Source organism: Zingiber officinale, chromosome 5B (genome assembly GCF_018446385.1).
Source record: "Zingiber officinale cultivar Zhangliang chromosome 5B, Zo_v1.1, whole genome shotgun sequence".
NCBI classification, from domain to species: Eukaryota; Viridiplantae; Streptophyta; class Magnoliopsida; order Zingiberales; family Zingiberaceae; genus Zingiber; species Zingiber officinale.
Window position 1 is genome coordinate 75,529,665 of NC_055995.1, and position 25,353 is coordinate 75,555,017.

General features: G+C 37.5%; 1 protein-coding gene across 2 annotated transcripts; it reads left to right on the forward strand.

The window, feature by feature from the left end:
* The first annotated feature begins 1,078 nt into the window (after nt 1-1,078).
* On the forward strand, nt 1,079-2,609 carry LOC121984558 (transcription factor TCP20-like). Of its 2 annotated transcripts, none has more exons than XM_042537542.1 (2): nt 1,079-2,351; nt 2,423-2,609. In XM_042537542.1, exon 1 carries the CDS (start codon nt 1,210-1,212, stop codon nt 2,164-2,166), a length of 957 nt encoding a protein of 318 aa, XP_042393476.1. In that variant the 5' UTR covers nt 1,079-1,209; the 3' UTR covers nt 2,167-2,351; nt 2,423-2,609. The 2 variants fall into 2 exon arrangements, with proteins under 2 accessions (XP_042393476.1, XP_042393475.1); XM_042537541.1 differs by having other exon boundaries at nt 1,081-2,351; nt 2,441-2,609.
* Nucleotides 2,610-25,353: the final 22,744 nt, after the last annotated feature.

Here is a 25,353-nt window from a genome sequence, read left to right on the forward strand (position 1 = left end):
ATTATATATGATAATTTAAACCAAACGTATCATAAAATTCTTTTCTAACTATGATAAGCTTAAATGATGGCCCCCTTATCCTTCATATCCAAATTATCAACGACAATGACCGTACTGTAGCTAAATAACAAAAATATTATCAAATAATCACGAGACAAGAATTCAAATCTGAAAAAGAAGGAAAGAAAATAGAAATGAGGCAACAAAGAATTAGATGATTAAAATTAGGATTTAGGAGAGAGTTCAATCTCAATTAAATTGCAATAATAGATGAAAAATTTAATTCTATTAATTCATATTTTAAAAAAATCGCAAGGTTGGCAATTAACTAATTATAACGCAACAGAAAAAGTACAATAATCAATTGTCTGTACATTATTGAGTCATTTGACTAATATTGTTTATATTAATTCGACATAATTAATTATATTATATTGGTTCAATTTTAGTGATAAGGTAGATTTGTTTTTAGTTTCTTTCATTTAGATTCAATTTCAACTAGAATTTTATTTAAATTTTCACTAGAATTTTATTGAAAACTAACATATAATATATAAATTTTATAAAATATATATTATTCTATCAAATAATTAAATAATATTATTTAATAATAGTATAATTTATTCTCAAATATAATCTTTAAGAATAAGAATTTTAACAACAAGTTATTATAATAAACTCCCCTTATAAAAAATTAATTTAATATTATACTTTATCTTAACAAAAAAAAAGTCGATCGATCTAAGGTATTTTTAGAAAGTTCTTTGTTCGCAGTGTTAAAAAAAATTATCAATGAAAATATATCTTAATAATTAATTTTAAATTTTAAATTTCTAATTAATTAATGAGAAAAAATTTTAATATATCTTACAGTTAAATTTTAAACTAGTGTGGGAAAAGAAAAAAAAATTAATATAATATAATTTTAAGTTTCATCAAATTAATTATTAAATTATATTATAAATATAATTATAACATTATATTATAAATATTATAAGAAAGGAAAAGAAATTTTTTTGCCTCCTTTTCCAAAAAGCATTTGCCATTTTCAATTCAGTAGTGATTAATCCCCTTTTGTGTTTTCAACCTTCTCCTCCTGAGGTAGTCAGGTGAGGCGTGGAGGACCCATGAGAATCTAGCTTCCTTCTCTTCCCTTGTTTTTTTCCTATCCAAAATTCCTCCTTTTTCCTCTTCCTCATCGCCTGATTCATGGATCCCAAGAGCTCCTCCAAGCTTCCCAAGGATGTCCCCAAGCACCGGCCGCAGTCGGACAAAGAGGAAGTCTCTTCGGCGAACGCACCAGATGCAGAAAGGAGGGACCTTTTGCCGGCGGAGAGTGGGTTGCGAGAGGTGGTGGTCGGGAAGGATGAGAAAAGGAAGCAGCTTGCGCCGAAAAGGAGCTCGAACAAGGACCGGCACACCAAGGTCGAGGGAAGAGGGCGGAGGATAAGGATGCCCGCCCTCTGCGCCGCCAGGATCTTCCAGCTCACACGGGAACTGGGCCATAAATCCGACGGGGAGACCATCCAGTGGCTCCTGCAGCAAGCGGAGCCCTCCATCGTCGCCGCCACGGGCACAGGCACCATCCCCGCGTCAGCCCTAGCCGCCGCCGCCGCTGCGTCCGCGTCGCTCCCGGCCGCCACCGTCCCTGCTGGCCTCCACCAGAAGCAGATCGATGAGCTAGGGCAGGGAGCGGGATCCGGCGCTGCGCGGCCCGCTTGGGCCGTGATGGGGGCCGCTGGCCTCGGCCGCGCGTACCCTAGCTTGTGGCCTCCCTCGGTCGGCGGGTTCAACTCTGGATTCTTGCACGCAGCGCCATCAAGTTCGAACCTTGCGACCGGCGGCGGCGTCGATGCGCCGGTAGGAGGCTTCATGCAGCGAATCGGGGTGCACGGACTCGAATTCGCCGGTGCCAATCTGGGCGGCGCGATGAGCTTTGCCCAGATGTTGAGTGGGCACGGGCAGCATCTGCCAGGGCTGGAGCTGGGGCTCTCCCAGGAAGCGCATATCGGAGTGTTGAATCCTCAGAGCTTGAACCAGTTCTATGCGCAGATAGGGCAGGCAGGAGGAGACCCAGTTGATGGAACTGGACATGAACAACCACATCACGACCATCAAAAACGAATTCCATCGCCGGAGAATGATTCCGAGGGGTCAGAAGAGTAGAAACCAGAGTTTAAAAGGTGAATTCAACGATCAATGGGAAGGAAGCTGCTGTGTCAATCCAATGAGATTAGCAAGATTTCATTTTTGTTTCAGTAGATTACTTATCTTCTGCGTAGCCTTCAGAATTCATATCAGAGGAAGTGAGATCACTGTGGCAGCTTCCTTCCATTATTCTCTGCATTCAGGTATCCTTTTCTCTGTTGTTCATCAGAAATTTCTACATTGCCAATCTTTGATGATGAATGATATGCTTCAGGATCTCTGAAACTTGCAGGTGACTGTATATTAGTGGATTTGAATCCATCGGAAGGATTTCCGCGAGGTTAATTAGTTCACGGTTTGTAAATACTAAATAGTAATCTTGAATCCTCCATATTTTTTTGTTGTTGTGTGTGAGGCATGGTTGGTTTGATTTATATGAAATAATATCTGGATTTCTTTAAGTTCTACAATTTTTTCTTGAGCCATACATGATCATCACTTGACTGCTAGTTCATCTCCAATCATTCTAATGCAAAATTTCACATTTATTCAAAGTTGCTCAGTTTCAGCTCATGCATAGCTATCGAATCTAAACACCATTTATACCATTCAATCTATAATGGGGACTTTGTTGAATTCATTCTCTCTTCGAGCGACACCATTTTCCTACAATTAATGGATTAATCTGAATGAGACCTCAATGCTCTCTTTGCCTAAAGGTTGAAACACAAAGCTAACTGGAGCTTCATGTTTGATACATTAACCATTTAATCACTTTCTTTTTTCCTGAAAGATAGTTTGATACATTCGGTACTCAGTTACTACCACAGTTCTTAGAGATTGTCACTTTAGTCAGAACCTTTTGATGCTGAACATTCCTCTCTGATCCTTCAAGAGCATGCCCTGAAGCTCTTTGTGTCTCCATTATAATCGTTCTCATTGTAGGCAGGGACGGATCCAGAAATTTATCAAGGAGCAAAGAGCTAGATACATATATAACAAAATCATCACATAATAAAAATTAATTGTGGAAGACTGCCGACAAAGAGCATCTTTGAAGAAAGCAATTCCTTTTATTCGGGCATTCGGTTGCAGATTAATGGAGGGGATTTTTAGAGGATATTTTATTAATTATAATTTATGTGTAAAATTTTTAAAACATAAGGGTACTATAGTAATTGTTATAAATAATATATTAGTAAAATTTATTTAAAACATAAGGGTAGTATTATTATAACTTTATTATTATAATAGTATTATACTACTCTATTGCCCTTCCTGATTGTAGGGCTATAAACTTCTTTTCTTTATGTATTGGATACTTCCAATAACACATTTGATCGCTCCAATTCGAGCATTAGCTGGACTAAAACCATAGCCGGTCCTGATTGTTGAAATGCCCTGGGCGAAATTATTAAGTATGTCTCAATTTTATTCTTCCATCAACTTAATTAATAATTATTTTAATCTATAAAATTTTATTTCCAAAAATACAATGAGAAAACTTTTTAGTTGTAAGAAGCTTTTGTATCTTATGATAACGGTTCCTTTTTTATTTATGTATAAATTTCTATAATTCTAACCTAGAAATAAGTATGAGACATCAATTCTAAAACTATGAATATAAATTTTTTTCCTATTCCTATACTATTAAATTATCCAAGATTAATAATTCTATTTATAATCAATTTCGTTCAGAAGACAAAGGTGTTTTCAAAGAACAATCACTTAAAATTCTTAGCAAAAGAACATTGACAATAGAGAAAATTTTAACTCAAGAATGTAAAAAAGATAAGTATAGTAATTTAACACAAAATCTTGACACCAAACTAAGAAACAATAAAGAAGTGTAGTCTAGTTAGTTTACCTCTATAATCTTTATTTTCAACATCAGCATAGGAATCCAGAAGAATGAAGAGAACACCAGGAAGACCTATCATAAATATATTCACTTTGAGTTTGAGTAACTTAAACAATATATTCAACAGAGTAATTAAGAATTAAATCTTTTTATCCTAAATAAGTAAAAACTCGATATAAATGAATTAAATTTTATGTATAACAATCCATGCAATAAGAAAAATTAAAAATACTATAAATTTTTAAATTTTCACGATGATATATAATTATGAACAATAGTATAAACAAAGAATAATAAAACTTGATACGAAGAATGTTCGATTCAAAATCCACTTATATAAGACTTTACGTAGATATCATGCAAGTTTATAAAAAAGCATAACTATTATATTCAATTAAGGTTCCAAAAAAAAGATAATAGTAAAATAATTGATATTTTTTATGGTGAAACTACCAACTATCTCACAATAATATAAACATGTTTAGAATTATTACTCCAATTTATGAATATGAGCACTGCTCGTATTTTGAAATTTATGAAATTATATTCCAATATAGGCATGTTCTAGACTTGCCTATTACTCCATAAATATCTTTTATCAATTAGCACTGCTAGTATTTTGGAGCATTTTGCAAAGATAAAGCTAAACATGACTATGATGATTACGAGAATACTCAAACATTAGGAAACAAATAATACTCATCCTCATATAACCCAAATTTATGTCTAATAAGAAAAATACCAATTTATGCATAAATAAAACATGATTAATCATGTTAGGGCCAATTAAGACCTAAAAATGAATGGAGTGAAAAATTTTAATTTATGCAAAAATAAAACATGATTAATCATATTAGGGCCGATTAAGACCTAAAAATGAATGGAGCAGATATTTCAATTTATGCAGAAATAAAACATGATTAATAAGAAAAAGAAAGACAAGTGTATACCGGTTAGGGAGTTTCGTCGCAGGGGAGGGGGGCAGAGCTTGAAACTAGTTCAGGAACTACAAAAGGCGACAAAGAATGTAGAACAGCGGAACGGGCAAATGAGCACAAAGCTAGCATCAATCAATGAGGGGTGAGCCGCTCCTCATAAGATCAATAAAAGGAATGGAACTCAGAAGGGAAGCGCAAACAACGCAACAACCAATACAGAGGTAGGGGCAAGCATCTGAAGGGAGCACAGGGGTCTCACTTTTCTGTCCAACGCATTTTAAAGCAATTTGAATGAATAAAGCACACCTTACACCTTTGAGAAGGTAAGATCACAGAGAAATAAGAAGGAAAACAAAACCTAGGGCACAGTGGGATCCCCAATGGAGGGCTAGAGACGGCTTGTCTCGCCGATGGAGGGCGCCTTTGTGAGAAGCAAAGTCGTCCCTGGTCCAGGGAGGGTTTCACCGTTTCGGCGACGAGAGAGGGAAGGCGCAGCGACGGCGAGGGAGGGTGCGACAACTGCGAGTCTGCGAGGGAGAGTTTCGGCGATTAGGGAGGGAGTTGGGAAGGTGCGGCAAGGGAGGGGTGAGACGTGGGAAGGTGCGGCGAAGGAGGGTTTCAGCGACGGTGAGTAGAAATCGTGAGGTTCTTCGATGAGGGAGGAAGTGAAAATTAGGCTTCGCTGCTTGCTTCAGTGAGGGAGGAAGTGAAAAAATAATAATTTGAAGGAAAAAATTTATTTTATATATATATATATATATATAAAAATATGTGCCCCTTAAAATTTTGGGGGGCCCCTGCACAGGGCCGGCTCTGACTAAAACAAAGTTAGAGCGATAGGACTCGGTTTCATCTCATCGTGACTTTTTACATATAGATATTATTGAAATCCTAGACAACAAGTAAATACTACCTTACATAGTGATTTCCATCCTTTGTGTAAGTTTGGCTACAACTCAACACTCAATGATATGATCAAGGATCCTTTTTGCAGGCATGAGCACAAAGAGAGAGAGATTTCAAATGTCAAATAGATCGATAAACTAGAAATTAAAGTAGAGATAAATAAAATATTTCAATATTCTAAATATTCATGTTTGAAGTTGTATCCTTTTCCCCCCTTCAACCTCTCTTTTGATTTATCATATCTTGAATGTTTGTAAACACAGTTCACAGAGCAAACAAAATGGAAAACCTTATGCAAGTTGAAAACAACAGATGAAGATCACAAACATAAGAACTAGTCCAATCCACCAAGGTTGAAATCCAAAAGGATGAAAGAAAGCACAACAAAATAGTTCGTCATGATACGACCACAAGAAGATGCTCACTGATACGATGTGCCAGTATTAGATGTGTATATTTTCATTTATAAGTAACCTCTTGTTAACAAGAAGTTGCGTTTGTCAACCCTTGCCTCCTCTAGTTTTGTCTTCCTCTTCTAATCTCATGTGTAGAAATTAAAAGAAGCAAAAATTAATCATATTATTGAATTCAAAATTGATTAAGAAATAAAGAGTATAAGGTATATAATTAATTATAAGAAAAAATCTAAATCTTAAATTGAAAATGTAAAAGACTAAATTGTCCTCAAGGCTATAAACAAATAATTCTAATAGATTATATAATATAAATTATATAATCTAACATCCCCCTCAAACTCACGATGCTACAGCTAGAAGCATCGAGAGTTTGTCAAATAAGAAACGAAAGCGTGAAGTAGAATGTGACTTGATAAACATATCAGCAATCTGTAATTTTGAAGGAATAAAAGGCAATGTGATGGTGCCAATCTGAAGATGACGACGAGTAATATGACAATCAATTTCAATATGTTTCGTCCGCTGATGAAAAAATGAATTATGTGTAATTTGAATAGCACTCTAATTATCACAATATAACGGAGTAGGTTGATGAAGAGAAATGCCCATATCCGCAAGTAACCAACGCAACCAAACTATCTCATAAGTAGTTGACGCCATGACACGATACTCAGCTTCTATGGAAGATCTAGAAATAACATCTTGCTTCTTACTCTTCTAAGAAATGAGGGAATCACCAAGAAAAACATAGAAGCTAGTGATAGATTTAGGATCCGTAGGATCACCAGCCTAATCTGCATCAGAGTATGCATGTAGTTCAAGAGATGAAGTAGAAGAAAATAAAAGGCTTTGAAATTGAGTGCCCCAAAGATACCTGAGAATACGAAGAACAGCAGCCTAATGAACTATAGTTGGTGCAGCGACAAATTGACTAATCACATGAACAACGTACGCAATATCTAGACGAGTCACAGTGAGATAAACCAAGCTTCTAACAATAGTTCTGTACAAACTAGGATCTGGCAAAGGTGAGCCATTAGATGGAGAATATCGAGCATTAGTCTCAATAGGAGTATCAACAACCCTATTATCAGTAAGATGAGTACGCTCAAATAGATTAGATATATACTTTGACTGAGAGAAAAGATAACCTTTCGGGGAATAAGCAACCTCAATGCCCAAAAAGTAGCGTAGTATACCCAAGTCTTTCATAGCAAAATAATGAGCCAACTCAGACTTCAAGGAAGCAATTCCATCAGAATCATCACCAGTAATAATCATGTCATTAACATATAATGATAAAAGAATACGACCTTCGTACATCTGACAAACAATGCTAAATCATGATTACTAGGATGAAAATCAAACGAAGTAATCACTGTAGAGAACTTCTCAAACCAAGCACGAGGTGCTTGTTTGAGACCATAAAGCGCTTTACGAAGCCTGCAAACTTCACCAGGTTGGTGTGAAATACTAGGAGGAGGTGTCATATAAACTTCTTCATGAAGATCACCATTTAGAAATGCATTCTTGATATCCATCTGAGATATTCTCCATCGACAAACAGAAGCAACAGTAATCAAAGTACTAACAGTCATCATTTTTGCAACAGGAGCAAATGTTTCCTCATAATCCATGTCATACTCTTGAGAATAACCTTTAGCAACAAGACGAGTTTTGTATCGTTCGATAGATCCATCAGATTTAGTTTTGATCTTATATACCCAACGAGAACCAATGATATGTTTTCCTAGTGGCAATGAGACCAAATCCCATGTATGACTCTGATGCAAAGCAGTTAGTTCCTTAGCCATAGCACTCCGCCAAAGTGGATTACAAACAGCTTCTCTATAGGATACATGCTCAGAAAGACAATGAATAGATGCAACAAATGAAGCAAAAAAATGAGAATAACAAGAGTAAGCAAAATATGATAATTTAGTAGACTTACAAACATAAGTGGATTGATGACGGTGGAGAGAAGGATCATCCGCATGCAATCTCAGGAGATGATTGGGTGGTGGCAGAAGGAGGAGCATGTGGAGCGGATATCTCGGGAATCAAAGTACCAGATTCAATTGAGCATGTGGGTGAAGCTTCCTCAGTGTCGGTATTGAAAGGATCAATGCAAAGTAGATATGACTTTGTCATATTATGTGAACTAGCAGGAATAGAAAAGAATGGAATATGTTCAATAAACACAACATGACGAGAGACATATAATTTTTTACTAACAGGATCAAAGCAACGATATCTTTTTTGACTAACACCATAACCCAGAAAGACACAAAGAGAAGACTGCAAGGCTAACTTATTACGCTCTGCATGTGGACGAAGGACAAAGCAAGTACAACAAAAAATGCACAAAGAGGAATAGACAGGAGCATACCCATACAATTTTTCAAAAGTTGACAAACCTAAATTGTGCGAGGTTGAAATTCTATTAATGACATGAGCATCAGTAAGGATTGCTTCCCTCCAAAAGGTATTAAAAACACTAGCAGACAATAAAAATGAATGAGATGTTTTGACAAGATGTTTATGTTTCCGTTTAGCCATGACATTTTGTTCAAGAGTATCTGTACACGAGGTTTGATGAATAGTACCATCAAAAGCAAGTAAATATGAAAATTGATATGAAGTATATTCACCCCCCAAATCATAACGAAAACACTTTATGATACTAGAATATTGAGTTTTCACAAGAGCTCTAAAATTATTGAAAATTGTAAGATAATCAGAACTGTGTTTCATAAGATAGATCCAATAGTAACGAGTGCAATCATTAATAAAGGAAACATAATACCTTGAACCTCCTTTTGTTGGAATAGGAGACGATCTCCACACATCGAAATGGATAAGATCAAATAGAGCAGAAGAAAAAGAAAGACTTTTAGAGAATGGTAAGACAGAAAATTTGACCAGTTTACAACCACTACAATCAGAAATATCAAAACTTTTTAAAGGTCCTAATACTCCTGTAGAAGATAAAAACTACAAACGAGACACTGAAACATGACATAAACGGGAGTGCCACAAATAAAAATCAGAAGATGAACGACTCAAATGAAAAGATGATAAATTCACATTTGAAGCTACAACTTCTGGTACTTTGAGTTGATCTAAAACATAGAGTCCTCCTTGCCTATGACCGGTCCCAATCAGCCTCTGAGATCGCGGTTCCTGAACATAATAATTGAATGAAAAAAAGGGACTAGGTATCCAGACTCATATAATTGACTAACAGAAACAAATTTAGAGTAAGACTTGGAATATAATAAACATTAATTAGAGATAAAGAAGATGTAACAATTGAACCAACACCTGCTAATGACATAGGAGTACCATCAGCAGTCACAATAGATATAGATGAACTGGGAGAAAAAGAAATAAAAGATGACAAACTGGATGACATATGATGGGAGGCACCAGAGTCCAAAATCCATAAGGAAAAAGATATATCTGAAATACCAGACGATGACAAACCTATATGAGAGAAAGTTGACATGGAAGAGGGTTGTGAAGCAAGAAACTATTGAAACTGCTCAAACATATACGAATCAAATTTCCATGAAATATCTACACGACCAGACATGATAATAGAATGAATAATTCTCAGAATAATCAAACTGTAAGGATACATATTTGTATAATCCGCAAAAACTGACGTCAATGCTGAAATTAGTAGAAAAGGACGTCAGTGCCAAAATTGGCAACATAGGGTGTTGACACCAAAATCGACAGAAAAGAACGTTGGCATCGAAATTGACAGTAAGGACGTCGGTGCCAAAATCGACAGAACAGGGTGTCACCGCCGAAATCGACAGAAGCAGGACAGGAAATAGATGACGGCGCCGAAATCAACAGCAGCAGTAGAAGATGGCAGCAACAACAAGAAGCAATAACAGAGTGCGATAGAAAAATTAGGTCAGAGAAGGAGAATCTTGCTTTGATACCATGTAGAAGTTAAGAGAAGGAAAAACTAATCATATTATTGAATACAAAATTGATTGAGAAATAAAGAGTACAAGGTTTTTATATAGTTAATTATAAGAAAAAATCTAAATCCTAAACTGAAAAGGTAAAAGACTAAATTTAAACCCTAAGCTGAAAAGGTAAAAGACTAAATTGCCCTCAAGACTATAAATAAATAATTCTAATAGATTATATAATATAAATTATATAATCTAACATCGTGTTTGTTGGAAATACAATTAAAGTCCTATATTAGAAATATGTGACAAAGATCATGAGTTTATAAGATCGAAAATATCTCTATTGGTATAGGGTCTTTTAGGTAGAGTTAAAAAATAAATCCAACTCGCGGTAAAGATGTTTCAAACTGTTATGACGATGACTTTGCCAAAAAACCTAAGAGGATGAATAGACCCACTAGAAAGGTATATCTAGTATGCAACAAATAGACCCTAGGCTTGTGGATGTTGGTCCCAGACTTGGAGACGATACCTCATCTTCTATTTCTCATATGGAAGATGTGTAGGCAATCGACATGCAATGCATTAAGATATTGATGGTATTCGAGTGAGCACGTGTATGAGGAGGGGATGAACTATAACTATAAGGGCGCGTTTGGTTCAAGTTATCATGCATAATCTTGGTTATGTGATTATTTGATAATCACGTAACTAAAGTTATGGAGAATAAAATATAATCCTAATCTTATTTGGTTTAACCTAAGTAATGATATAATCTAACTTGATATTTACTATATTACCCCTTGTTCAATTATATGATTATTTTTTAGATTAAATTAAATTATTATTAATAATAATTATAAATATTATTAATTAATAAGTTGATAATATATAATAAATAAATAAAATTGATTTATATTTTTTAAAATTTAAAATAAATTTATATATATTTCAAATATGATTAGATATGCCATTAACTGATTATATATACTTTAAATTTATATATATTGAGATATGTGATTAAATTTTTTAATTCTCTTCCTTTCTACTGTGCTTCTCCCTCATGCCCAATTTTTTCATACCGACATCTTTCTCCTACATAGCAATGTTGCCTCCTCCATAAGCCGTCGAAGCGCCACGAATCAATTCCGATTGGTGCTCGAAAAGCACGGAATGGTTATGAACCATCTCCACGAAGAGGAAGCAAAAGTGATCGACGTTGGAGGGATCAACGACCAGCTTCAGCCTCGATCTCCTCCACGACGTAGTGCTACATGGCCCCATGTTGAATGCAACGAGCTCGCGATGACTATTGGAGGCAAAAAGGAAAGTGATCGACGCCGGAGGGATCGGGCACACGAAGTGTGTGGCGATGTTGACTGGGACGAGCTCGCTACGACTGTTGGAGGCAAAAAGGAAGATGCCCTTGGAGGCAGCGAGGCAGTAGAGGTCCTTGCCGTGGGTGACAGTCGCACTCGCGAAGGGGATCTTGAACCACCGACCAAAGCTGTCATTGAATTTGCGCATTACGAAATCCCTAGGGGGCCTCTTCTTGCAGTTGAAGAGTCATCTGCTGCCAGATCAAAGCGTCCCTCATCGAGGTGGCGGAAGTCGTGAGCGGACACAATAGAGGTGAGTGCCTTGGAGACGGATCAGACATGGAGAAGCTCCGGGAGGACGAAGCGGAAAGATCTCGTGGAGGAGCTCGAAGGGGAGAAGGCAGAGTCCGATGACAATGACACTGCGATCGGCGTGCCTCATAATTTACTCTTACTCATCTCCTCATCTAAAAGGGTAATTTTGGAAAAAAATATTGATAACCCCAGAATCGTAGAAAACCTAAGGTTTTCAAGGTTTTTTGATTCTAGGTTATATTCCTTGATTGTTGACGTGGCAGGAATGTTGTATTACCGAGAATCATTGATTATTTAAACTAAACAAGGTTGTCATTGATAACTTATTATAGTATGTTTGGTTCAAGTTATCACGTGTAATTTTGATTATGTGATTATTTGATAATCATATAATGAAAATTATAAGAAATAAAATATAACCAAATATTGTATTACTTCTTGTCGATTTCTATTGAGTTTATTGCCTTTTATCTTTCACTCTCCGTGATCTAATCGTTGACGAGGCCACCTCCTTCTCTTGTTGTGGCGCGACTAATTATGATTTAACTAATATGGTTTATTGTTCCTTGTTCATCCCTTTGAGCTCATGCCCTCTCTAAAGAATTTAGCTAAACATGTGCACAAATATGCGTATTGCACTAAACAAATCATCCAAGCTGTCTGCCATTAGCTGTCCCAGTCAAAAGCACCATTAAACCTACTTTGTCTTCAGCAATAAATGCAACAAGAACGGGTCTCGAGCTTTAATCACTAATTGATAAATGTTTTTTTCCCCTATAGATTGGCATTTGATAGAAGAGGAAAGTTTTTAGCGTGTGATCTGATGACCACGATTTTGAGTTGTGAAAATAATTTTTTACAATATAAGATAAAATTACATTCTTTTTCAAAATCCCGTATTTATGAGAACTTCATATAACGTTCTATCATTGAATTTCAAATGGAAATTGATAAGCTACTAAATCAAACTGAATCAGTAAATTCAGATCGATAATCTACCGAATCATTTATCTTAATTTTCTAAATACTCAAATCAAGCATCTTACCTTTAAAATTGTTGACTCTTGCACTTTAATTTTCCAAAATATCATTTCTAGCCGCCATTTGTCTGCTGGATTGGTAATCACTAATTTAGGGTTTAATTCCTATGCAAGCCTTATTTATGACAGATTGAATTAATGATGAAGTTGGGGTGTCATATTAGAAGTTATTGTGCTTTTTTTTTTAAAAAAAAATATTTAATGGACGGAATATTAAGCTGGATTGTCTACTAATGATTAGTCAGATTGTTAGATCTAGATATCTAATATAAAAAACAAATGACAATCGCTAAAACAATTAACATAGGCGACTGTAAACTCGTGACCGGATCTGATTTATAGTTTTGATGTATAGTTATGATTGTTCGATGATTCTTTAATTTAAAAAAAAAAAACACACTAAAGGCATCTTCAATTATTAGAGTTCTATAAAATTTTTTTTATGATTCCAATATATCATATCATACCACATCAATATTCTAAAAACCTATTGAAACAACTCCAATAATTAAAGTTCTAAAAGAGTTCTAAATAATTTTTAAGTGGTTTAATTAATAATATGTAATTACATGACTACATACATATTACATCAATTCAAAAGAAAAAAACAGTTTTGAAATTTCACTATTATTTTTAAAATACAAAATTCAAATCTGATATCAACAATAGTTAAAATTAACAATTTTTTTATTTTTCAAATCTTTTTAAAAATCTTACATTAAAAATCTTACATTGGAGATGTCATTGGAGATGTCATAAGAAGTGTCGACCCACCAGTGGGGTAATGGTGGGTGTTGACCAACGAGCATTGTAGTCCCTACATGAGATGTTGACCAAGGACCTTCCAAGATGGGCAAGGAGGTCAACGATCGACAAACATTTGGATGTTAATTGATTCTGTTGAATCCTGTGCATTTCAATCTTGTCACATTCTTGGTTGACTTTCTGTCTGGTACTATTTTATTTTCTTACGGACAAACCAGGCACAAGATTTTTTTTTTTGTTTAAGTTGAGCAAATTAATTCTAAAGATAATTAGTTCGGCCATATAAGTTTTTTACCGATAATCAGGGAGCCCATTATCCATTAGAGAAAAAATATCCTACAAATAATCACAGTAGAATTTTAACTCTAAGATTCCTGAGATATGTACTTGAAGATTTATCTATTCTACCATAGTCCCGGAGACAAATGGATTATTTATTTTGATTCGGGTCAGCTTTTAACGGTAAAAAATGCCCCTCGGAATAAATAAATATCTTTTGGCCATTATCTGCAAATGCGAGATAAAGATCTTTTCGGGATAAGGTATAACTCTAAATCCATTTTAGTGTCGGAGATTGGATCCTCTAGGAGATGCCTTCAAATAGAGGAGATGAAAGTAGAAGAGGGAGAGAACTCTTGGATTCGTGATCAATGAACCTTAACCCTTAGTTCTGCAAATTTAAAGCTGCTAATCTTTTTGATAGCATCAAATATCTTAGATGATTTTGATTCTTCTTATTCTACCCATGGTTTTCCTTCGTCAAACACAGTCTTTTTTTCTCACCCTCATTAGTCTCATTCGAAGACACTTATTTTCCTTCAACAACACTTTCTTTCTTTGTCCTTCATTCCCCCTTCTCTTGGATAGATCATTTATGTCCTATTTACTTCGGAGCGCGGATCATATAAAAGATACATTATACATGAGTCGATACACTTTCCTCTGTTTACTCCTAAAAAAGTATGAACACATGGATTTTAAATTCATCCGTGATCAAATTTAACTATTTTCTTATTTGTCCAAATCGGATGGAACGAACTTTCCATTTGTAGTTGTGTCTTCATCTTGACCTCGCTACCCCCAACATGTAGGATCGATTACACATGAGATTTTTTTTTTTTTGGGAGGGGGTTGGTTGAATCACGTGTATTTTAAAACTTGATTTTTTTTTTAAAATGAGTGCGCAATGGAAAAAAATAAACTAAAAAAACATAAAGAAATAAAACATGATTATTTTTTACTTGATTCGGAATCTTCGACGACTTTTACTCTAAGACCCAGACCCTTTGGACCTTTCCGATGGGTAATCCATTAATCAATCGTAATTGAATCCATAAACAAAGAAGAAAGAGTAACAACACCTACATTTTCTTTAAGCAATAATTAACTTTAAACCAAAACTATTACCCAATACTGACGGAGATCTAAAAGAGCTCGTGTGTTGGTGCCGATCTATTTGTAGTAGTCGGGTGTAGTAGCTCATAGCACAGCAGTGATACGAAGTTGGAGCAGTCAGACGGTCGAGGAATCAGGTAGAAATGTTTTTTTTTTTTTTTTTGACATATAGCCTCCTTTTATAAATGAATTCGTTTCTCTTAAATCTATTGAATTCAGGATAAATTTTCCAATTTCAGATCTTAAGGATAATTCTGTAGAGAAACTAATTAAATAATTTAGACTTATCCATTATTTCGGTTTGATCTGATCTGGTCTAGTCCGATTCGATTCACTTCATCCACATGAGGCGCCTCCAATTATGGTTCAATATAACAATCTTTTGGAGACCATATCTTTTGACTCCGAACTCAGAATTAGGTTCTGTCAGTGGTCACGCATGCAGGATTTGAAGATCTATGTATGTATCTATAGCATAGAGGTAGAAAAATATATGCACAAATAGTTTATTTATAAGTTAGATTTTGTCTTACCAAGACTAGGATCTAGCTATGATCTCAACTTAGACTTCTAAAATGCATCTAAGCTGAACCAACGCCTACAGTCCCACTGGGGCTCGTCCTCATTGGATCACTCTCTTTCAGTTGACTTACCTCACTTACCATTTGTAGTCTCTTGACTTGCATCTTGATCCACCAGGTATTCTTACCGAAATCACACATCTGGACTTCAGCCAATCGTCTGGAATCGAACATCTCGACTGGACTTCAGCCAACTGTTAGGTCCCGTAGACCCTGTTAGTCACAAACAATCTAATGCCGGAGATTTCTGGGTACTTAGTTGAATTTAAAACTTATACAGAATTTAAATTCAACTTACAGTTGAAATGACCCGAGCAGATAATCTCAGGCTGCCAGCAGGGGCTGGTTTCCGTAACGTAGCAGAGCTGAGCGACAAGGCAGGTCTGCAGAGCAGTAGAGCAGGTCTGCAGAGCAGCAGACCAGAGCGGAAGACTAAGGCAGGTCTGCAGAGCAACAGACCAGAGCGGCAGGGCAGAGCAGCAGACCAAGGCTGCAGTGCGGAAGACCAGAGTGGCAGAGCAAGTCTGCAGAGCGGCAAGGCAGAGCAGCAGACCAGCGTTGCAGTGCAAAAGACCAGAGTGGCAGAGCAGGTCTGCAGAGCGGCAGGGCAGAGCAGCAGACCAACGCTGCAGTTCGGAAGACCAGAGTGGTAGAACAGATCTGCAGAGCGGCAGACCAGAGCAGCAAACGAGTATGCAGAGCGGCAGACCAAAGCAGTAGGTCTGCAGAAAGGAAGACCAGGTCTGTTTGAGCAGGTCTGTAGAAAGGAAGACCAGGTCTGTAGAGCAGAATGACTAGGTATGTTTGAGCAGGTCTGCAGAAAGGAAGACCAGGTCTGCAGAGCAGAATGACCAGGTCTGTTTGAGCAGGTTTGTAGAAAGGAAGACTAGGTCTGCAGAGCAGACCAGATAGTAAGGTCGGGAGAAAATTCTGACCGGGCAAGCTGACCGAGGCCTGCGAGTAGCAGTTTCCTTGAAACATATTCGCCCACCTCCGGCTGTGTTTCGAGGTTTACTCGGGTCGTCTGTTTCCTAGGATGCAACGATCGACCGTGAACTCCACCAAACACTGGTGGTCACGACAAACTGAGTGGCACCCGAATGCTATCACGGGCACTCTGGCGAGCAGGAATTGCGCGAATAAGGCGGAGAGCCTCTGCTTACTTCACTGTGTTATCTCCGTAACCTTTTGCCTGTGGTCGCAACCTCCTTACATAGGAGTTCAAGACCAAATGACAACATTAATGATCAATTAATGATCATTACTCAACGCCAACATTTCACTTGGCCGTTTTGATTCTGCATTAATTTTTCTTTAATGCATCTGTTACACAAGCAGCAAAAAGATTTATGTGGCAAAATATTGGTTGTTCCGCTTGAGCAAATTTAGCCTCGACCGGTCCGACATTCGTGTGCGCAGGTCGCGCTCGCGCACGAGTCAACTTGGTTCAGTGCAATCTGGGCCCTGGATTTGCACCCCCCTGCACACCCACGTGTGAGAGAGAGTCTCTCCTCATGCATTTGTTTACATCCTCAATGTATGTGAATCAATATAAACTAACAAACTTGCCTTGAAACTTCCAATGTGGGACTAAAGTCTCATTCACAATGAAGCTTCTTCTCTTCTACCTCTTCTCCATTCACACTTATTCAACAATCCCCCACACGAATGGAGATAGGGTATGTGATAGCATTCAGCAGTTGAGTCAAGTATAGGATAAGTAGGCTTTACCTTTTGAACCTTCCCTTGTGAAGATCTGGTTGCTTACTGGCTGATAGTAGACACGATATCATTGAACTATACTGCCGTCTATGTAAGCAGTAACAAATCTCACCCAAGACTCTCCCTGATACAACTCAGTTCTCATTTGTGTGTTCGTTCTTGGCCATGAACACGCTTGGTTCTGTGAGAAGCTCTAAGAATTGTGCTTCCAATTCTCTTCAAAGCGGTCCCACTTCTTTCTCACATAGGTGATCCCTCAAGAGTTACCATCTACTCTTTTTGGATCATTAAAAGCCCATCGGCTTATCCTGCTCTAGTCATTGTTTTATTGGGCTACCCCCCACAGTGTGTCTAGTCAGTTCAGATTAGTTGTCCCTTTGAACCTAGTTCTTGGGATCTCCAGTCAGCATAAGTTGGGTGCCCTCTGCACTGATCGCTGACAATGGCATCAAACTCATTCCTTATGATGAGCTTGCAACTAACTCTTGACTTAACCCCTTGGTTAGCGGATCCGCTAGGTTATCCTTTGACTTCACATAGTCAACAGTGATAACTCCAGTTGAGAATAGTTGTCTAATGGTATTATGCCTACGACGTATATGTCTAGACTTCCCATTATACAGATGGCTCTGTGCCCGACCGATTGCTGATTGACTATCGCAATGTATGCAAATCGCCGGCACAGGTTTCGACCATCGAGGAATATCTTCTATGAATTGCCGTAGCCATTTAGCCTCTTCACCGCACTTGTCAAGAGCTACAAACTCAGATTCTATCATGGATCTAGTTATTACGGTTTGCTTAGAAGATTTCTAGGAAATAGCTGCACCTGCTAGAGTGAAGACATATCCACTCGTAGACTTAGAGTCTTTTATGTCAGATATCCAACTTGCATCGCTGTATCCTTTGATCACAGTATGATATCTTGTATAGTGCAGTCCATATTCATGAGTATACCTTAAGTACCTCAGTACTCTTGTTATCCCTTTCCAGTGCTCAACACCGGGATTACTCGTGTATCTACTCAGTTTGCTTACTGCGTAGGCCAAGTATGGTCATGTACAACTCATTAAGTACATCAGACTTCCAATCACTCGAGAGTACTCTATCTGAGAGATACTTTCACCTCAATTTTTCGATAGATGTTGACTCGTATCTATCGGCATTCGTGCCAACACAGTATCACCCTTGGTGAATTTCTCAAGAATCTTGTCCATGTAATGAGACTGACTAAGAACAAGTCCTTATGTCGTTCTAAGAATTTTGATTTCTAAAATCACATCAGCTAGGCACATGCCTTTCATGTCAAATCTTGAGTTTAACATATCTTTAGTGGATTTGATTATCTTATCATTACTCCCAATGATAAGTATGTCATCTACATATAGGAACAAGATGACATATTCATTCTCTGTGACTTTCATGTAGACACATTTATCACATTCATTGATCTTGAATCCACATTCCTTTATGGCATTATCAAATTTCTCATGCTACTGCTTTGGTGCTTGTTTCAAGTCATATAATAACTTCACCAGTCTACAGACCTTGTTTTCCTGTCTTGGCACAGAAAACCCCTCAGGTTGGTCAATGTAGATTTCCTCTTCTAAATCACCATTTAGAAAGGCTGTCTTTACATCCATTTGATGTATTTCGAGATTCCATAGAGCGGCAATAGCCAACAATACTCTAATGGAAGTTATTCTCGACACCGGAGAGTATGTATCGAAGTAATCAAGGCTTTCTTGTTGTCGGTACCCTTTGATTACTAATCTGACCTTGTATTTATCGATTGTGCCATCTGATTTCATTTTCTTCTTGAAAATCTACTTGCAACCTAGTGGGTTACTTCCCGGAGGAAGATCCACGAGTTCCCAAGTGTGATTTTGCAAGATTGATTCTATCTCAGATGCAATTGCCTCTCTCCAGTGAGGTCCATCAGACGAGCTTACTTCTTCTAAGTAACTCCGGGGCTCACTTTCCAGCATGAAAGTGATAAAATCCGATCCGTAGGATTTTTCTACCCAAACTCTTTTACTCCATCTAAGCTCAACCTCAAATGGTTCATCATTTTCTTCTTCGCCTTGTGTTTCATATGCCCGTTTTGAGGAGCTAGCATCCTCTCGGGTCTTATACGGAAACACATGCTCAAAGAACGATGTATTTCTCGATTTGATTATCGAGTTCTTGTGTATCTCCGGTATGTGTGACTCATTCACACAAAATCTATAAGCAGTGTTGTTTTGTGCATATCCAATAAATATGCAATCAACAGTCTTTGGTCCTATCTTAATATTTTTTGGATCAGACACCAACACTTTGGCAATAAACCCCCACATTCGTAAATATTTGTAGGATGGTTGTCTTCCATTCCATAACTCATAAGGGCTCTTATCTATTTTCTTCCGGGGCACCTTATTTAAAAGGTAATTAGCTGTTAACACAGCTTCCCCCCACATAGACTCTGGCGATCCAGAGCTCAATAGAAGAGCATTCATCATCTCCTTAAGAGTTTGATTCTTCCGCTCAACAACTCCCTTTTGCTGAGGAGTATAAGGAGCTGTTGTTTCGTGTCTAATCCCGTGTTCATCACACAACTCAGCGAACGGTGACACATATGCACTGCCTCGGTCACTTCGAATCACCTTAATCTTTCTATTAAGCTAGTTTTCAACCTCATTCTTATAGAGAGCGAATTTCTCTATAGCTTCATCCTTACTTTTGAGAAGATACACATAACAGTATCTTGTGTTATCATCTACAAAAGTGATGAAGTATTTATTCCCAGCACGTGTTGGTGTACCTTTAAGGTCGCACACATCGGTGTGGATTATGTCAAGTGGTTCGTTACTTCTTTCAATATGTTGAAAGGATGACTTTGTCATTTTCACTTCAACACAAATCTCACACTTATGTTTTGGGTCAAGGTGGAATGTATGTATGCTTTCCATGTTTATTAATCTATGCAATACATCATAGTTAACATGTCCTAGTCTACCATGCCACAAACACGAAGACTCAAGCATATAAGTGGAAGAGCTTTCAGTTTTATTTATATTAGGCCTAATTGCCATTACATTGAGCTTAAACAGCTCATCAGATAGATAGCCCCTTCCTATAAACACTCCATTCTTGGATAGTACAACTCTGTCCGACTCAAAGACAATGCGAAAGCCATGCTTGCTTAACAGTGATCCGGATACTAGATTCTTTCGAATCTTTGGAACATACAACACTTTGTTCAGAGTGAGATCCTTGCCCGAGGTCATCTTCAGCACCACCTTTCCTTGGCCCATGATGCCCGAGGTTGCTGAGTTCCTCATGAACAGCTTATCTCCAGTGACTTCTTCAAAGTTGTGGAGCAGCTCTTTATTGCAGCAGACATGTCTGGTGGCTCCAGTATCGATCCACCATTGTTATTGGTTTGAACCGACTAGATTCAGTTCTGAGACCACAGCGCAGAGGTCGTCCATTTCTGGTCCCTCGTTCAAGTTGGCATCTTGCTTCTTCTTCGGCTTTCTGCACTCCGAAGATTTGTGACCCACTTTGTCACAGTTGAAGCACTTCCCAGAGAACTTCTTCTTGCTGATGCCTCCTCTGGGTCCCATTTTGGAAGATTTGGGGTTCTTCCATTTCGAGCTTTGACCGTGCTCGACCACATTGGCTTTCACAGTAGCCGGAGAGAGTAGCTTTCTCTCTGAACTCTTGTTGTCTTCTTCGATGCGAAGTCGAACAATGAGTTCTTCCACATTCATCTCCTTCCGCTTGTGCTTTAGGCAGTTCTTGAAGTCCTTCCAGCCGGGAGGAAGCTTCTCTATGATAGTAGCCACCTGGAAGGTTTCACTCAGAACCATCCCTTCTGAGTGGATCTCGTGCAAGATCACCTTAAGCTCCTGGACTTGGCTGATCACCGTTTTAGAGTCAACCATCTTGTAGTCCAGGAATCGACCCACAATGAACTTCTTTGCCTCTGCATCCTCCGTCTTGTATTTCTTGTCCAGGGACTCCCACAGCTCCTTAGTTGTTCTCTTCATGTTATACATAGCGTACAACGAGTCGGCAAGGTTGTTGAGGATATAGTTTCAGCAAAGGAACTCAGAATGAGTCCATGCCTCCACTGTACTGATGGTTTGCGCATCAGTATCCTCAGCTCGCTTGGGAGGGTCCTCGGTCAAGAACCGAGCCAGATTGAGCGTGGTCAGGTAGAATAGCATCTTTTGCTGCCACCTCTTGAAGTTCAGTCGACTGAACTTCTCTGGCTTTTCCCCATGACTGATTGACACAGTTCCAATCAGGGCGGAGAGGGCCTGCACTTGTTGAGTCTGTTGCACCTTGGTGTCGACCTTTTTACATGTCACGAGGCGCTCCAAATTAATAAAGATTGAAACTCATTAAAATTAAAACAAGTGTCGTAGTAAGGAGTCCCAAATCATATTTTTCCAAGGTTAACTAGCGAATGTGTGTAAATTCTAGAATTGGTTCCAATCAACATCTCATTTCACTTGAGTACCTTCAATTTCCAAAAGTGCTCTAGAACAACTGAAAGAAGATCAAAGAAATGTTACTTTCATTTACACATGATCTATTTCCTTCTCATCAAACTTACAACAACTAATTCGGATTTAAATAGACCATTGAAACATATGAATTAACTTCTATATCTTCAATCTACAACCTCAGTAACTTCAAATTCAATATCTAAAATAAGAGTTCAACATTAAAGACTCAAAACTAAATTCAATCTTGTATGAATCGAGATAACCTTCAACCACAATTCACATTCATAGATCAAATGATTAATTTCCATCTCAACCTTGCTCCATTGAAACTTATTCTCTAACTGTCAAAACTCTAATTCTCAAACTCAATCAAGAATGTTAACAGAGGAAACAATGTAAAGTTTAAATGATTCATTCAACATTGAAGCTTAATCTCTGTTTCAACAAATCCAAGCATAGAACAGAGGTTTTCTGAGTTTAAGACTTTAAACTAAATTCAGAATGATATCTACAGCAATACAAAATTCAAAATAAAGAAGTTAGTAGCTGAAACAAATACTGACTGTAAAAATTCATGAAATCAGAATTGACAGGAAGAAATCAGAACAGATTTGCAGAAGACATTCAAACAAGAACAAAATGTAAGAAAATAAATCAGATCTAACGATCTGAGCTGATGTATCAGAAAGGAAAACAAAACAAAACCTAAATCAAACGTTCCTCAATCACAGATCTTCGCCGCAAGCCTTCTTCTCCCTGCTGTCACTACAGAATTGCCGTTGAGAACGCCCTTCGGCAAATGACTTTGAATTCTGAGCTTCCAACTAATCTACCGGATGATCAAAGCTTCAGAGAACACCCATACAACTCACACCCGAATGGAATCCACATCGCACAAAGAAACAGAGCTGGAATATGAGGATTTGCAACCTCCAATCGATTGATCAGATCGATCCCGGAGTTGCTGATGGAATGGAGAACGCGAGTGTGATCGGAGCCTCAGAGAACGCCCATCCAGCTCCGGTGATGATGGAAATCGCGGATCAGAGAACGCCCCTGCATCCGGATTAAGAAAATGGACAGAAACCAACTGCGCGGACTGGAGAAAGCCCCTGCCGCTTCTGTGCCCTCGGACGATGATCGCCGGAGCTCAGGGAATCGCCGCCGATGAAGAAAACTCACTCTCAGATCTGGAATGGTGAACGGGAGCTGCGGCGTTGCGGTGGAGAAGAAGACAGTACTGTAGCAAAAATCGCGACCCGAGCCCACTGGAAAACACTCTAGCTTCTGCGTTTTAAACCTCCTCAAAACTGATCGGACGGTCTAGATTTCTCGGGGCTTGATTAACGGCTGGATGACATTAGATCTGGATCAAAACTTCCGGATCTTCATCAATGGCTCAGTTCTGCTCCTCATTAGGTCAGATGGACCAGATTCTCAACGGATGGCTTAGATCTCTCCGATCTTCAACGAACGGTCTAAATCGATCCAAAGCTTGATCACCTCATTTTACCCTAGATTTGAGCCCAAGTGTGGCCTGATCTGATCGGGTCCATGACCCTTTTGATGCCTATAAAATAAGAATCAAATATTAGCATCAAATACCATAATTATAAGCCAATTTACAATTAAATCCAAATTCAAATGCAATTATGAAATACAATGTAAAATATGAGATTAGGCTATGTAAAGACCATTAAAGATATGCATTATGAATTAAAACAATATAGCCAAATCATAGTTATCAAATCCCCCACACTTAGTCTTGGACGTCCCGTTCAAGTACAGAAAACCTAAAAATCATCTCCACAACAATTCCCTAGCAATACCTAAAAGATGGTAAAAAGAATTTAACTAAAACCATCTAAAGATCACAAACAATCATGAATACAATCCAAATAATAATCAGTAGGTATGGTAGTTTCAATCCAATTGAAAAATTAAGCAAGATGCAATCTCACAAAGGATTTACCTATTCTAGCTCTCACACTCAAAACATGTATTAGTGGAGCCCACTCAATGTCACTCATAACATTTCACTACCATAAGCTTGCTTATTTTCTAATTCTCCATCACTATAAACATAGCATACATGAATCAAAAGGAATTTATCATGAAGAATTAAAATGTAATAAAAAAGAACAATGAAAGTGGATGAAATGGCAAAAGAAAAGTATTTAATGAAGAAAATGAAAAGATAAGAGTATTGGAGGAATATACTTGATGAGTTGACCATTTTGATGTATAAAGATATGAATACCATTTGTCGTTACCAATTCAAAATATCAAGCTAACTTCCTCTTCAAATTGATGACCAACAAAGAATCTTGATACTCTATCTCCACCTTTGATACATCTTTTAATTTGCCATTTTTCTCTTTTCTATTTTTTTTCCTCTATTTTTTCCACTTCAATTCCAGCATTTGAAAGATAAAACAATCACACATCAATTAATGAAGAAGAACTTCTTCCCCCACACTTAAAACATTGGCCGTCTCGGGTAATGAAACACAACTTATATTCTTTAAACCACTGCTTTCTTTTTCATTCTGCAGATTTAATTTTGTAGCAGCAAAGTTCAAGTGTTTAGTGGTCACACACTATAAAGATATGATCCAATAGATTTCAGAAATTGAATCAACAATGTATCTCAGCAACAATTTCAGAATAAATGCTCAGAAATTCCATTCCACTCCTGCTCTCTGCATTCCTCTGCAAAATCTCAGATTTCTAGAATCTCTGCATCAAATAATCAGCTTCCATGGTCTAATTTCAGAACTCTGAATCAGCAATGCAATCATATTCTCTAGAATTCAGATCACAGGAAAGTCTAGTATCTTGAATCATCCTATAAACGAGCAACCTAAATTGCATACCTTACAACAGCATGAAAAGTTAAATGTAGCTGTTTCACAGCTCAGATTTTCCTAACTGCAGATTAGTCTCACTTCAGTAATTAAACTCAGCAACTTTCTGGACTAAGCTTCAGAATCTGCAATTTAAAGTAATTTCAATTTGTAATGAAGAGACTTCAGTTTCACAAAGAGTTTAATAATGCAATTTTGTTTCTGATCAAGTCTGATTTCTGGATTTAATTTTTAAGTTGTAGAAATTCATTATGGAACTGCACTTGATTTCTGATCTTCGTATTGGATGTTCCTAGTTCTTGTGAAATTCAATCTGCAGCAGCAAAAACATCATAGAGGTTTAGCACTAAGCATGAACTTGTTGATGAGGGGTTCCATTTCTACATAATCAGATATTACAGAAATTCCAATTTGAATTCTGGATTCTGGAGACCAACAACTGTGAATTCAGATTCAAACATTCACTGTATTTCTAGCGTATAATCAAGAAAGAATTGAGAATGCAATGACACCAATTATACAATTCAGACATTCCAAAATAGTTTTCAACTCCATGCCATAGAATTCCAGCAATGAATCACAATAGACTTGAGAGGAATGAAATACCACTTGTCTTTAAGTAAACAAGAACTTCACTTAGTCTTTC